General features: G+C 31.7%; 2 protein-coding genes across 5 annotated transcripts; both read right to left on the bottom strand.

Annotated features, from left to right (window-relative positions):
- Positions 1–5,539: 5,539 nt before the first annotated feature.
- LOC116141150 lies at positions 5,540–7,645 on the bottom strand. 2 transcript variants are annotated; one of them, XM_031426678.1, is made up of 3 exons: positions 7,339–7,645; positions 6,659–6,788; positions 5,540–6,248 (listed from the first exon to the last, which is right to left on the bottom strand). In XM_031426678.1, the coding sequence occupies exon 3, from the start codon at positions 6,199–6,201 to the stop codon at positions 5,788–5,790; it is 414 nt and encodes a 137-aa protein (XP_031282538.1). In that variant the 5' UTR covers positions 6,202–6,248; positions 6,659–6,788; positions 7,339–7,645; the 3' UTR covers positions 5,540–5,787. The 2 variants fall into 2 exon arrangements, with proteins under 2 accessions (XP_031282538.1, XP_031282539.1); XM_031426679.1 differs by lacking the exon at positions 6,659–6,788.
- A 3,431-nt stretch (positions 7,646–11,076) lies between these two features.
- LOC116141159 (pentatricopeptide repeat-containing protein At5g59600-like) lies at positions 11,077–15,590 on the bottom strand. Of its 3 annotated transcripts, none has more exons than XR_004129747.1 (3): positions 13,670–15,590; positions 13,023–13,143; positions 11,077–11,131 (listed from the first exon to the last, which is right to left on the bottom strand). XR_004129747.1 is itself a non-coding variant. In XM_031426688.1 (2 exons), exons 1-2 carry the CDS (start codon positions 15,318–15,320, stop codon positions 13,076–13,078), a joined length of 1,719 nt encoding a protein of 572 aa, XP_031282548.1. In that variant the 5' UTR covers positions 15,321–15,590; the 3' UTR covers positions 12,751–13,075. The 3 variants fall into 3 exon arrangements, 1 of the variants encoding a protein (XP_031282548.1); XR_004129746.1 differs by lacking the exon at positions 11,077–11,131 and adding an exon at positions 11,941–12,054; XM_031426688.1 differs by lacking the exon at positions 11,077–11,131 and having other exon boundaries at positions 12,751–13,143.
- Between the last annotated feature and the right edge of the window lie 221 nt (positions 15,591–15,811).

Genomic DNA, 15,811 nt, shown 5'->3' with positions numbered 1-15,811 from the left:
CCTGGTCCGGCCATTAGACTGGGACCCGAGGCCTTCTCTAGGTTGGGTCATCCCTGTTCACTATTTAAAACCTCAAATTTATGAAGAAGCAAACCCTAGAAAGGAGGGAGGTAATCAGCGAGCAGAAGGTGGTTGGTCTGTTGGGGGGTTTTGAAGAGGAAGTGTCAATGAGTTAACAGGTTACAGGTGGTAACAAAGGTGATTTTCAGTGAGTGAAACGATCGAAAAAGACAAAAGTCGTGCGGCCACAACAACGGGTTGTCGCCAGTGATTGGCAAGGTGAAAATGGTGGGTGAGATGGTTTTGGTCAGGAGGCTGAGGGAATGTTTTAGTGGTGATGGGGCAGTTGTCGATGCTGGAAACAAACCTATTTGGCCTGGGTTGGTAGTCGCGTGTGGTGGAGTTTTTTTTGTGGAAAATGGTTTGATTTCATCTAGATCTTGGACATATTTGTTGGCGAATGACTCGAATGATGAATGGGATTTGCATTTGATGCGTCATTGCCACCAACTAGTTGGTCGCCGATTTGCATTTGGCCAAATCATAGGGGTTTGTTTACTGGATTTCAAACTTATAAGGATTGATAAAATTTCTCAAGGGTGTGTTTGTAGGATTTCAATCCTCTGGACATGCTGATGTCATCAGTCTGACCCTCAACCGATCGACCCAGGACCTGACCACTTTGTAAGGTTTAACCCTGAGTTGGTTATTAAAACATTGGATTTTATCATTGATTGGTCTATTTTCACGTATACGTATCCACAAATCCTTTCTTTATCATATTTGTAGGTAAATTGGTTATGTTGATGATTAGGGCTTGGATCGGATCGAATCAGTTCGAGTAAACTTCGAAATAAGATAAGGTTCTTCAACTGGTCTAAAGAAGAAGGTCGAAAGAAAGAGGAACTGTATATATATCAAAGATTTACATTACCATATACATTGTGTAAATAAAAAATCTAAGTATAAATTGTGAACGAATTTTCATTAATGTTTTCTTTAGGAGGTCGAATGGACTATATAAGAGGGTTGTGTTACATAATTTGGATCCTTTCCGTTCATAAGAAAACTCTTCTTATTTATTAGAGCTCACCCTCAATGTCCCTCAAGTCAAACATTCATTTATAAAACATTCACTTGTATATACAAAAAATGAAAGATCAACGATTCTGATGCGTACGAGAGATAACATAAATTAATTAGTTGATAGCTTCTTTTAATATAAATTATTAAGACCACTCTCAAGAGTGGTAGATCGAGTAATTCTCATCCTCACGATGTTGGGTTTCATGATTTAACTTGATTAATTGAATATTGTGAAGGAATAAATCTGAGTCAACTAAAAGATGCAGGGCTATCGTTCTAGCATATCATTAGAAATAATTCCAATTATTATCAGAAAAAAAAAAAAAAAGTGTGATATAATGTATGCAAAGAATTAGTTATAGTGTTCTTAAAGAAAACGGGTTATTTATAGTCAAGCCTTGTCTGTTTAGCTTTTTTGTAGTTGGTTTTGGAAATATGCTCCTAATTCCTATATGTTTGACCTTTTTTATAGTGAACATTCTCTGGTTTCAAAAATACATCGGAACCATATGTGTTTGACCTTTTTTTTCTTTTTGAGTGAGTACTTTCTAGTTTCGAGAATGTATTCAACCTTAAATTTTATCAATTTAACTGATAGAATTTGAGTTATTGTATCCGGTCCATCTCAAATTCTATCATTAATCTTTAAAAAATATATTTATCTTTTTAATATTGTTAACAAATTTTGAATGTTAAACTGATTGAATTTGGGTGAATAGTAAAAACATGATTTCTTTACAAACTTAAACTGAACAACTTAACAGTCTATCAAAAATAGGGATTAAGGTCACATTTCAGTAACCAACAAGTGCTCACCACCAAAAAAATATCAAACACATGGGGGTTAAGGTCATATTTCCGAAACCAATGAGTACTCACCACAGAAAGGCCAAACACACAAACATTTTGTTATAAGGATTTAAGGTTTTGGAAAGACCATTTTACCCTTTAAAAATTTAAGTTAATGAATTTTTTTATAATGGCAAGGGCTTGTTCGATAGTTTCTAAAAAAAATTGCGCGGCTTGAGGCTGGGGTATTTTTCAGGGGGGTGAAAAAGCTAAAATAAAAACAAAAAATCTATCATCTATGCACAAACACTTCGAACAATTTTCGAAGAAGCAAATATGAAAAACATGAATTGAATTCAATAAGAAAGTTTGACTAAATTTTACTATAATCCAGCATAACACAACATAAATAAAACACGTCAACCAACCCTTTAGAATCTTGATTTATTAACCCATCATGGGAAAGCTAAGCCAGCTCCTTAATTTACATGGGTCAATTACTATAGCCATAGCCATTAAATTAAACGACGTCAACCAACCCTTTAGAATATTGATTTATTAACCCATCATGGGAAAGCTAAGCTAGCTCCTTAATTTACATGGGTCAATTACTATAGTCATAGCCATTAAATTAAAGGAGCCACCTTATCTGAACACTCTAGCTTATTGACTCAATTATTTTTATATACATAGATAGCATGTGCACCAAGCATCTAATTAAATTCTTAGAACAGAGAAATAATTACCCCTCTATTCAAGACTTAGGATCATCAATAAGATATAATAGTCGAGTTGGAAGATTAACGTTACCTCAACACTGTAGTAAAAGAGAAGTCTCAGCTATATCACGATTTAACTATTATTGGATGACTAGGTGATCAATTAGGACTCTTGGGTGTATTATTCAAGAAATCTTAATTTTGATTCACCTCCACTGCTAATAGGGGTGGCCACTGAAGGTTTACCCAGTCGTTAACTTCAAGACCCTGAACAATTAGTTGAAGTACGCATAAACTAACTCAAATAGCTCCAAAAAAAAAAAAAAAAAAGCTATATCATGATTTTTGACTCATCAAATAATCCAATAATTCAATTGGGAGAATAACACTAATGCAACAATGCAATTGGGTAATATTTTATTTAGATTATTAATACCATACAATAATTATAATCCAATTAAGAGAAGAGAATTACATTATTATATCACAATAGTTCTGTTGGTAGAGTAACGCTACTTCAATATTGTAATATTAATACAATCCTGTTATAAATATTATCTTTTTTGTCGTAAAATATTTAAGCCTATCTCTTTCATTTCAAGAATTTTTCAATTTATTTACTTTTATTTCTAAATTAACAACCAAATTATTAACATTTTATTTTGGCATAAATTATACTTTCGTAAATTCTATTCTTATAAACTCTACTTCAATAATCAAATCAACCAGAAGAAATCGTACCTAAGGAACTTATCCAACATGGTTAATTACGTTTAATCACTTTGTGCATATAATTCTAAGATTAATTAAAATAACCAAAGACATCAATGTCAGACACTTGATGATAATTAAATGATAAAATAAACTAAATCAAAGTAATAAAAATAAATCAACAAATTAAAGAAAAATATAAGCAAAACACCAATTTTAACTTAATTTATTACGTGATTATTAATGAATCTTGTCATATAAAAAAGAAGTAATTCCTCCTATTTTGGAGCTAACCAAAAATGTTTTTTGGTTGAGCAATACTAATTTACAACTTAATATCACAAATTTTTTCTCACAATTTTGATATAACAGTTCGTAATTGGTCAACTCATAAATTGTTCTCATTTATTCGTAATGTTTGTTGTTTGTTTACTTGTAAGCTGATCAATTACAAACTTTAACTTCAATGTCGTTTGTAAAAATTTATAAGATTGAGTTTTAAGGCTATTTTCATTGTTTTTGGAAACACTTTTAGACCTTCAAATAGCTATGATTCCTATGAATCTCACCGAATGGTTGACCTAATATGGCATATCCACCTCATTTTTCAGGGACAAATATAATGATTTATTAATTTATACTCCCATGGAGAAAAAATTTAACCATTGATATAATAATTCCAATTTTATTGTAATTTTCAAAAATAAAGAACAAGAAATTAAATAAAATGACTTTCATATTGGGTATCTTTGCTATGCATAACACCAATAATATGTTTAGAAACATTATTTTGATAATGGGAAATGTAATACGAAGAAACGATTTTATATCGATAAAGGGGATTTATAGCACACTTTTATCATGGATTGTAAAGATACACAATAGACCAAGTAAAAACTAATTCGGGTTTTTGCCATGCATAATGTCAATAATGTTACCGATGAAAATTCTATAACGTAAAACATTATATTTGTAACTTATAACATGCAACGTCTCAGTTGTATCAGTATCATAACTTTGACGTTGAGGGTTGTCAAGAAAACATCCCCACATCGATGCAGGGTGGTACCATAGCTGGATCTGGATCCATTCTTCGATGCACAAATTGATATAGTTTATAGACAATACATTCAATACAGTGGGAGCAAACATTTTAGCAGAAAAACTGCTGGCCATGTAAGTCAAAACAACCCAGCTAAGCTTGGTGGTTGCCTTGTAATAGTCAAGTTTAGGCAGCCCACCAAAAGAAAGTTATGTATGGCACGCCACCCAGTGCACAAATTGCAGTATTACAATAAGCTACTTCAAAACGAAAAAGCACTTATTCTTATCCTATGTTAGCTTTTACTTGGTCAAGAAATACTAGGGAGAACTTTAAAAGATTCTTCTGACCACTAAATTTTAAACCCTAAACTTCCTATCTACTCAGAAAGAAAAAGGTTAAAAAGATTTCGCACAGAAGTCATACTCATGCTCTGATAAAAGCTCAAGATACAAGCATATGCAACGGTTTGAGGACACAAAAATCAAATTCAAAATGAATGCATAATGCTTTCCGACGATATGAAAGACAGTATAAACCAAACTTACTCAATGCAACAAATACTGAAAACATGTAAATAAATTTTCAACTATTGAAGCGCCTGAAGTTTTCAGCTCTTTAGTCTCTAATTACTCCAAAATATAGTAATGCGAGGTGATTAGAACGCTCAATTACAGAAAAATGTTAGTAGATCTTCAAGCAAAGAAGAAATCAACAAAAAGAAGTATCTACAACTCTTGTCAATTATACAAAAACATATCATTAGCACTACAGATGTGGGCAATATAAAGTACTAAAAACATCAACTGACCAAGAAACAAATCGGGCAACTTTAATTGCTCAGAAAGGTATATGTCATAGCTAAGCTAATTAAGAAGCTGTGAATATGGCTGTAATGCAAGTGTGATATGACATGACACCGAGTGGATTTCGGATGTCTATAATCCAAGAACCCAGAAGGTCATAATTAAAACTTGAAACCTTCATAATCACTTCTAAAATCCATGACCATCCAAAAGGAAACACAATTGATGAGTGAACAAATTTTCCTGTCATTCATGCTTTACTAGTTTAGAATCCAAACAATCATATGAATCCAAGTTGATATGATATTCAACAATCATAACTCAGATAAAATTCAGAAAAACTATAGCAGCAGTGGTAAGAATTTATGCATGTCATTCAGAATATATAATACAAGAAACAAGAAATGATATAAAATATAATAGCATTATCAAAAATTACAACCAGCAAAATCAGCTCCAAAACTCCCGCGTGAAATAAGAACAAATTAAAGATACGCAATTGTAAAAAATTAGAAAACAGACCAAAAAGGGAAAAAAAATTTGAAATGAGAGAGCACTAGGACTCACTTCCCATCCTGTCACTTATCAGGCAACACATAAGGGATGAGACTGAGTGCAATAGCCAACCACAACCCTACTTGCATTCAACGACTGCTTCAGCAGCCCGACGGGGTTTGTTTTTCCTCCTGCTTCCATTATGCCGAAATCCATTCGACTTAGTTGAGTCATCAGTACTTGACCTGGTTCCAATACCATTTTCCTCTTTGACTGAATCTGACTTCTCTTTGACCTGTGAGTTACGCTTCCTCTTCTTTCCATTCTCTGTTGCAGTGGGACTTTTTATTTCTTTGCTCACAATACCAGCTTTTCCGTTCTCACCATCCTCCTCTTCTATTTTCTCAGCTTCTTCTTCATCAATATCATCCTTTAGTGGTTTTTGTGGCCTTCCCCTTCTTTTTTGTGCTGGAATTTTCTCTTCCTCACCACTTCCGGGGTCCTCATGATTGCTAACGGTCAACTTCTTTCCCTTTCCTCTACCTCTACCCATAATTTCAAAGGTCAACTATAGAATACTCATACAAATAGGAAAACTCTCTGTCATCAACAAGTACAGGAAAAAATGTTAGTTAGATAAACAATAGCCATTTCATTACTAACTAACGACAATCACCGATGAAATCATAACAAATATCTTTAACAAACAAAAGTTGCGATCAACTTGAGCATCTAATACTCGTGTGAAAAGAAACAACAAATAGCAGATCAAGTAAAAACTCAAAAACACTAACTCAAGCAACAAATTACAGCACAAATAATCGATGTTTTTCAGGATCACAACAAACAGCATGAAATCATTTTTATTTTCTGTTTCACTATCAACAAAGTATGATTTCATTCACTTCAATGACATCAAAATACACCTCGGATTCATGCATAAGCTAATTTGAACTAAAGAACTTGAAAAAAAAAGTCCGCGGACAAACTATTCGATGAATCATCCTTACCCTCCACTCGATTGCAGGAAAGAACCCTTTTTTTTCTTATAAGGGATTAAAGATGAAATATTCAATTCAATGATGCTAGAAAGCCATATTAGACTCAGTTGATAGCTTTTTTGATTTGTTTCCTTTTCTCCTACACTCCAAATCAAACCAAATCACAAATTAACAGAATCGCGGATTCAAAACATCCATTCAATGAACAAACAAGCAAGTAATTGGAAATTATAGAGCAAAACGAATTAAACTTTACACAAGTTTACACTCGATAGCTGAGAGCGAACCAATATAAATCAAAGTAAGGGTCAAATCCAGAAGCAAAGTAAGTCCCCAACACAAATTCAAATTAGGGGAAAAAGCAATATCAAGAAAATCAAGCCATCAGAATTTCAACTAAACAAATTAAGAAAACAACAAACAATCCCCTCAATATATGCAAGCAAGATCCAAACCAAAGCATCAAAAGTTAATTTTTTTATGAACTTACTAAAACTCAACTAAGCCATCAAAACAAGAACAATCAGCTTCAAGTAAACAAACTTCAAAAGTTTCAAATCAAAAACCAATACACAGTCCAATAAAACACTTATTCAAAACCACAAAACATTGAAAAAAAAAAAAAAATAAGAAAAGAAAAGAGAAAAAAGAAAAAAAGAAGAAGAAGAAGAAGAAAAAGAAAAACTAACCTGATGTGAAACAAAGCGTATTTGCATCTTTAACAAGAAACCCATTACTTTGAATCTGCAAAGGGAAGCATTGAAACTAAAAAGAGAGTAAGGCCCAGATGGGGTTTTCTCTTTCTAAGAGTTAGTTGATTAGCAAAATGAAAACTAGAGGAAAAAATGGAGACTTTGAAGAGTTAAGAAAGATCTAAAAAGGAAAAAACAAGAAACCCAGATCAAAAAACATGAAGATTTGAAGAAATTAAGGAGGTAAGATGTGTGGCACCTCAAAAAGGAGGGCAGAAAACACAGAGAGAGAGAGAGAGGAGAGAAAGAGTGAAGAGATATTTGTTGATTGGCTCAGTAGCCTGCGTGTGTGACTCTGTTGTATACTGAAACTTGTGTGTAAGAAAATCGAGCACAAGGGTATTTCCGTAAATTCAAGGAGTGGGTGGTGTTGTGTGTGTACTTGTGTTTGAACTTTGAAGTAATAGAAGTAGATACACAATAAAAGTAGAAGGGTGTTTTGGTAAATGCACGATACATTCGAAGTAGAAGGGTGTTTTGGTAAATATAGGAAGTGAGTTGGGTTGTGGTTGAAGTATTAGAAATAGATACAATTGAAACGCAAGGGCTTTTTGGTAAATTCGAAAGTGAGTTGTGTTGTTTTTTTAAGTGGTAGTGGAAGTAGATACAATGTAGTTGTGGTTAACAAGCTTTAAAGATTCTCATGTACTTGCCATGACCACCTCCTTCAAGGGAAATCAACTCTTAGCTTCATCCCACTAAATAACCTTGTAACTATGTTAACATTTGACAAAGTCTAGGGTGTTGTTTGTCATTAGAAAAAACAAGGGTGTTGCATGTCACATACACTTCAATTAATCTCTTAGAACCCTAAAACTATCATCTGTATAATAGCTACCTCTATTATCAACTGATTATTAATAACATAAGAATGACTCGAACTCAAGACATCTTAAGTAATACATTCAAGAGTCTTTATCGAACCACTCAAGGATTGGTTTAAAGGGGAAGAAATTGATATCTATGTTGTAAATTTAGGTACAATTTAATTTAAGTAAGAAGTTTGTTTTAATGTTTTATTTTGATTAATGACATTGGATAATTGATGGATCGGTTAAGAGATTAAATAATACTGAAAATTAGATACAATATATGTTATATTTTAGCAAATTCTTATCCTGTGTTATTAAACATTAGTATGTGTTGGCAGTGTTGCCAAATTATTATTTTGATGTTACTAAATATTATTCTAAATATACAACATTAGAGTATGTTTAATGTTCTATTTTGATTAATGACATTAAATAATTCATGAATATGTTGAGAGATCATATAATATAAAATACTATCAATATTATATTCGGTGTTATTAAGTATTATTCTAATTATGTTACTAGAAAATTTATAAATTGTCCAAGTTTGAAAATTTAATGGCCAATTTATTGAAAATTTGGGTAAAACACCATGCAAAATTATTTATTTTGCTTATGAATGCACTATATTATAAGTATGATGTTTATCATAAATGTAATAATATTCAAAATAAATAAATTGTAATTTTTTTCTAGTAATTCTACTTATTTTTTAATTTTAATTTTGGATTTTAAAGCAAATATCCCCACCATATATTTTTCAAAATTTATTATCACTATGATAATTATTATTTTTATTTCATCAACAAATTGATACATTAAAATAGGGTGTCCTCAATAAATTATTAAAAAAAAAAAAAAAAAAAAGTAATCTCCACAAATTATTCATAGCTAAAATATATTATTACCTATGAAATATTCTCTCAATCTCAAATTATTTATTTTTCTAGCAAAATCCTCTAGCTATATAAATAGGATATTATTTTTTTTAAAATTATTATAATGGCTAGCTAGAATTACAAAAGGTGAAATTATTTTCAAAATATTATCAAATAATATAATTTGGACTTTTGAAAATAAGTGTATAATTAATTTGATGCATCCCAAAACAGAAATTTAAGCAAACAAAAAAAGTATTTTAATAATTAATTAAAAAAAATCTAAGATGGAAACACACCAAAAATTATCAATTATATCATACTAAATACAAAATTAAGTGAGAAAATCATTTATAATGTATAACTATTTGTGACTTTCCCTTTTAACTTGGGGAATAATTATATATATTATGTTTTAATCTTCACTATATTTCATTTAAATTAATCAATTTATCCACTAAAAACGTTTTGAAATCATTATATTAAATCTCATTATTTCTTTATTATTTCTACAAAATTTCCTTATTTTCCACTAGTTTCTTATCAAGCAATTTTTTTTTTTTTTTTTAATCTAAACTCTGAAACTATATTTTCTATATATGAATAATTAACGAAACTAATTTAAAGAAAAAAAAACAACAACTAACAAACAAACAAACCATATATTAAAAGGATATAGAAAATATAATTACAAAAGAAAGTCAAGAATTCTCATTAAAAAATCTTATAAAAATAGTACATAATATTGTCGAATTTTCAACACTTTAATTACTCATTATTAATTCTTGAGTTACAACCAAATAACATATATATATATTTTTTAAAGTGCCTTTGATCCAAAGGTTTATTAAAATATATATATTTAAAAAAAAGGAAAATTGGAATGACCCCTATATCTCTTCTTATAAGGTGAAAATTGTAAGGAATGGATAATACAATTTTATGGTAGAAAATAAAGTAAAGGAAGAGTGAAAGTTAAAGGATTGGTTGGATTGAAAAGATTAAAAAAAACAAAAAAGTAATAAAATGACCCTTTTCTACCAAACTAAATTTGCCTCTTACACTTTACCAAGTCAATCTCTTCTTTCACTTTATGCCTTACTCTGATTCTGTTCTTTCCTTTTATCCATGAATATTAGTACTCATACTCATTTATTGTAGTGAGATCACCAAATTTTCACTCTAATTTATTATAAAAGGAAAATATTTGGTATTAGACGGTAGAGTCATACTATATATATAATCTCATTCATACTAATTGATATGATTAATTTTTTCTTTTTTTTTTTTTTTTTTTACACTACCACATCTTTCATTTATATTTTTTGAACATTTATTGAGTTAAAATTTTATATGTATTTATCCATTCATTTTGTTTTACGTCAATTTGTATGATAATGCTTATATATCTAAGATTATTCTAGATGAGTATGATAAAACTCATTAAAAATAAGAAAAGAAAACGCTCCGATATACCATGTAGAAGTTTGTTCAATACTCATCTTCGTCTCTATTTAAAAAGAATTTTTGGGCTATTAAATAGTCCAATTTAGGTCTATTTGGAAAAGTTTAAAATTTGATCTTATCCTATAAACTCTTTAAAGTCTCAAAAGATAAAAAAAAAATCTATATGTTAGATTTATTTTCTTTAATAAGAAAAGGGTTGGGGCAAAAAGTTAACTGGAACAACTATATTACCACTAATATGCAAAAATTATTATATGTTATTAAAAATATTATTATATATTACCAAAACATCGTTCCATATTAGTATCCGACAAAAGTATAACCAGATGCACCTTGCCATTGCCTCTGTCAAAGTGAAACCTTGTGAAGAGGACATACAAAGGGCCAAATGAATTGAACATTTGTCAAAAGACTTTGCTTTTAACAATAGTAGATTTGACATATTGTTCTCAAGATCTGTGAATAAAAATGGCTTAGATTTCAAAAATATTGAAGTTTATATCATAAATATAAGTAGAATCCAGTTCAAACCTTTGACTTTCTTGCTACTCTGCAAAGTCTTGGCCCTATATTCTGCGACCAATAAAGGGTTAAAATTAAACTACATTATCATAAACATATATAATAAGTTATCAAACACTTGGGTCCTCTTGCTGATACACTAACAGAGTTAAAAATATCAACCCCTAAGGTTTGATTTAAAAACAACAATCCTTCCAAAGTTTCTAAAATAACAAAAATCTTCTTGCTAATAGTGAACTATTAGTAAGTCATTAAAATGTATACTATTATGAGTTAATGAATATTTGTAGAATTGCTCTTGTTCTGTTTATTTTAACACTTCAAACATACCAGTAAGGGGATTTCTGTGATTTCAGAAATCTCAGGGAAAGTTTTATTATTGAATCAAGCATCAAGGGGATCAACATTCTATATAAAAATGATAATAACAATGTAATAGTTACGTCAGTTGGTTTCATATTTCAACTACAAATTTTACTAATCAAGGTTCTGGGCCCATTTTTTGTTCCCTTCAATTTAGTTTTTCAATTCCATCACTATTCAAGAGCTGAATACAACTCATCTTTTTTGGTAAATATCCGAAATTTTATCTTAAGACCTTATACTCGATGAGGGTAGATCGTAAGAGCTCAAAGTGGGTTGACTAGGTTTGGCGTTAAATCTATCTATTCTTAAGGGTTCAAGAGGCTATCTATGGCTCTATCCCAACTAATATTCTCCAAGTTAGAGAAGATCAAACTAAGGCTACACAACTCAAATAGAACTGCATTCTTAAAAGAAGCAAGAAACAATGTCTCCATCTATCTGGGGTTGCATTTGTAAAAGTTTTGTAGAAATCTCACAATGTCATGCTTCAAAGCTTTGGGACTAGATCATTGTTCACTTGCATGGCCACAAAGTCTTAAAAAGTATCAATACATCTTGTGAGGAGTGAAAGCCAGGAAAATTGGCAAGAACGTCCTCCAAGATGATAACTGAGAAAAAAGTGAGAAGTAACAAATGATTGAATTTATGAAGTATCAGAGTGGCTAAGGGGGAACAAGACTCACTTCTAACATCATCAAAAGCACTGAATACTAAAAGATTATTCATAACTGATAATAAATTCAGATTGAGCATGAAAAATGTACCTCGTAAACTTCTGATTACGTACTCAAAAGACACTTGATTATGCATGTTTACTACCCTATAGCATGTCATCCCAAGATTATTTGGCTTCATATCCGACTATATAACCCAGCAAATCATGAAGTGATGAATTGAATGATAAACCAACTAAGAACACGATAAAGGAGAAACATTAAAGATTTCGAACAGAGAAAAGAAAAGGAGGCATTAAGGGAAATACTCAAAAAACTTGAACATATAATTTGCAAATGTGTAGTATACTATCACAAGACTAAAAAGACTTGGTTTCAACTAAGATGTCAAGAACTCAAATTCCCTTAGGGTCACCTACTTTATATATTATATGTAACAAGTTTCCTGACTACAGAGGCTGTGAGATCTGGAAGAAACTCCAGTTTAAAGCTTGGTGAATACATAGAGAGGGTAATGGAATTTCTGGTATTAAAAAAATAAATGGAATTGCATGATTAGCAGAGGATGACATAAATGGTCTAACTAGATGGTACACCACAGATACAAGCAATCAAGTATGAGAATGGCCATTCAATTTTAATCTTTAAGGAAATACGTACATAAATATGTTATCAATAATGTAATTTCGTACACCACCAATTCCCTTCGGAAAAACTAATCCATTTATAAGATCAAAATCAAATATACAATGGTCATAAATATAAATGAAAAATGAAGTATAATTTTGGATGTTGAATAGAGCAACTCTGTGCCCCCTTGAAAAGCCTAAGACATTATTTATGACACAATTCCTTCTATTGGGGGAAAATTTGTTTCGAGTGAAGAAATAAAAAGGGAATACCCTGCAGAAATGGAATGCTCTTTTAAGGAGTGAGGATCACCAACGCTACCACTTTAGCTCCCAAATTTAACAGCTCCTACATCTTTAGATCCTTCTTCATCTTCTTCCACTTTGACCTCGTCTGCAAATAGGAAGAGAAAAATTGAAACCAGGAGCCCTAACATTCAAGGAAAACCAAATGTCTCGGTAAATGGCCTAACGGTCCTGAGTCTAGGTGAATGTGTCTTTTTACCCTTGTTAACATCAAAGAATATAGAGTGTTCCTCTATTAATATTTGGAGAAAAAAAGTATTAGATTTGTAACCTTTTTATTAGTCAACTACATAAAGTGAAACGTAAACTTCTCATTTCAATCAGGGACTAAAATTAGTTTTTTGAAGTTTTATTTACCATGTTAGCTATGACATCCAATATGAAGTTAGCGACAAGTGAAGAAATTTTGAAAGTCACATAAATGATTTCAAAACTCTCAAGTACTAAATTTTTAGTTTTTCCATTTTAAAATTTAAGCCATTGAAAAGATAAACAAGTTTTCACTATGTCATCACAAACAAAACATACAATCCGAGTTTCTAATTTGTTTTGGGTAAGATCCAATATTGACAGGACAATTCAGAGAACTTAGTATATCTTATGAAAGAACATACCATCTCCAAGCTCCAGTTTGATGCTTTCTTTTTTAATTTCCTCTTCAACAAACTCAGCCCGCTTCTGAACCCAACTAAAACCTGGCGTCTTGTGGATATTCTTCCCCTTCATAACCTTCCTTACATTTTCAACCTCATGCCATTTTCCATCAGAAGCATATATATTTGATAGTGTGACTAAACCTCCTGGCTTATTCAAGTCCATTTTCAGAATATCCTCAGCCATCATTGTAGCCAAATCTCTGCTTCCATGGATTTGACATCCATTAAAGAAAGCTCCAGCAATTGAATCAGTGATTTCTATTGGCATATTTCTCACCAATTCATAAGCCTCTAACATCCTCCCTGAACGACACAACATATCAACAACACAAGCATAATGCTCTTGATTAATCTCAACTCCATATCTCTCTTTCATGGACCTAAAAATCTGCAAACCTTTCTCAACTGAGCCACCATGACTGCATGCAGAAAGAACAGAAGTGAATGTGATATCACTCAATTGCATCCCCTCTTCCTGCATCCGCTCAAAGAGCTCGATCGAGGAATCAACCATGCAATTTTTCCCATAGCATCCAATCATAGCATTCCACGACGCCACATTCTTGACTCGGATCATGTCAAATACTCTCCTAGCATCTTTCACACTGCCACATTTTGAGTACATGTCAATAAGAGCACTAGCCATAAACACATTAAAATCAAGCCCCATCCTATAAATTAATCCATGAATTCCTCTACCTCTTTGAATCGAACTTGTCAACCCACAAGCAGGAAGCAGTCCCGTTACAGTCACATCATTAGGTTTTATCCCGGACAACAGCATCTCCCGAAACAACTTCAACGCTTCATTAGCTCGGTGGCTTTGAGCAAAACCCGAGATTATGGCATTCCAAGTGACCAAATCAGGAACCAAACCTTCTCTAACCATTCTAGAGAAGAACAAATATGCTCCATTGCTATCACCTCTCCTAGCATACCCCGTTATCATCGCGTTCCACGTGAACTCATTCGGTTCTAATCCTTCCAACTCCATTCTTTCAAATAAAACAACAGCTTGCTCAACCTTTCCAACATTACAATACCCACAAATCATTGAAGTCCAAGAAACGACATCCCTACAAACAATCCTATCAAAAACTCTACGCCCACTACACATTTCTCCACACTTATTATACATATCCACCAACCCATTTCCCACCAAAACATCACTTCCCAAACCCATAACATTCACCAAAGCATGAACCTCTTTCCCTTTTCTTAAATCAAGCAACCCCACACAAGCTTTCAACACAAACGAAAAAGTAAACTTATTACAATAACCAATCAAATTTCTAGTCAAATTAAAATACCCAATTGCCTCGCGAAAATTCCCATTAAAAGCAGACCCCGAAACCATCCAATTCAATGCAAAGACAGTTGGTTCGGGAATTTTATCAAACAACAAATGGGCATATCTCAAATCCCCACAACTCGCATACATACCCACAAGTTTTGAGTCCAAATCACTAGTATTTAAACAGCTTTTAGTCAACAAGTGAGCGTGAACTTGCTTCCCCGGTCTCAAAGCCTTACATTTCATGCATTTTCGAAGCAAGAAATCTAAGTTGCTTAAAGACAAGTTGTTTGTGGGGAAATCAAGTCGTTTCATTATTCAGTAAAGGATTCCATGAATACCCAATTTTTGCATGTGAAAGTGAGCTTCGTGTTTGAAAGAAATGAGTGGATAACATCAAGGGCAGAGTTTAAGTTTAAAGCTTCAGAAATCAATGAACTGAAATTAAAATTGAAAAGAAAATTAAAAAAAAAAAAAAATTGAGAAAGTGGGTTTAATTCAGAAGCTTGTGTAGTTGTGTTTTATGCAGATTTGACGGTAATTGTTTTAAATAAAAAGACACAAGCTTACACATAATAATACTGTCACCTTCTTTGTTCAAAATAGTAACGAGTGTTATTTTGATTAATTTTAGGTCGTTGAGTTGAGTGTTTTTGTTTACTTTTATACTTTTTTGGTGGATAGAATAATAGAATATAAATTAATAATAATATTAAAATATAAGGGTAATTTAATAAAATGATCTTCGAAAAAACTTTTATTCCTCCCAATTAAGCATATTGATATAACATACTCACCAATTTAAT

This window comes from Pistacia vera, unplaced genomic scaffold (assembly GCF_008641045.1).
Source record: "Pistacia vera cultivar Batoury unplaced genomic scaffold, PisVer_v2 Contig393, whole genome shotgun sequence".
In the NCBI taxonomy this organism is placed as follows: Eukaryota; Viridiplantae; Streptophyta; class Magnoliopsida; order Sapindales; family Anacardiaceae; genus Pistacia; species Pistacia vera.
Note: the sequence above shows the minus strand (reverse complement) of the source record. Positions and strands in the feature narration are given on the sequence as shown.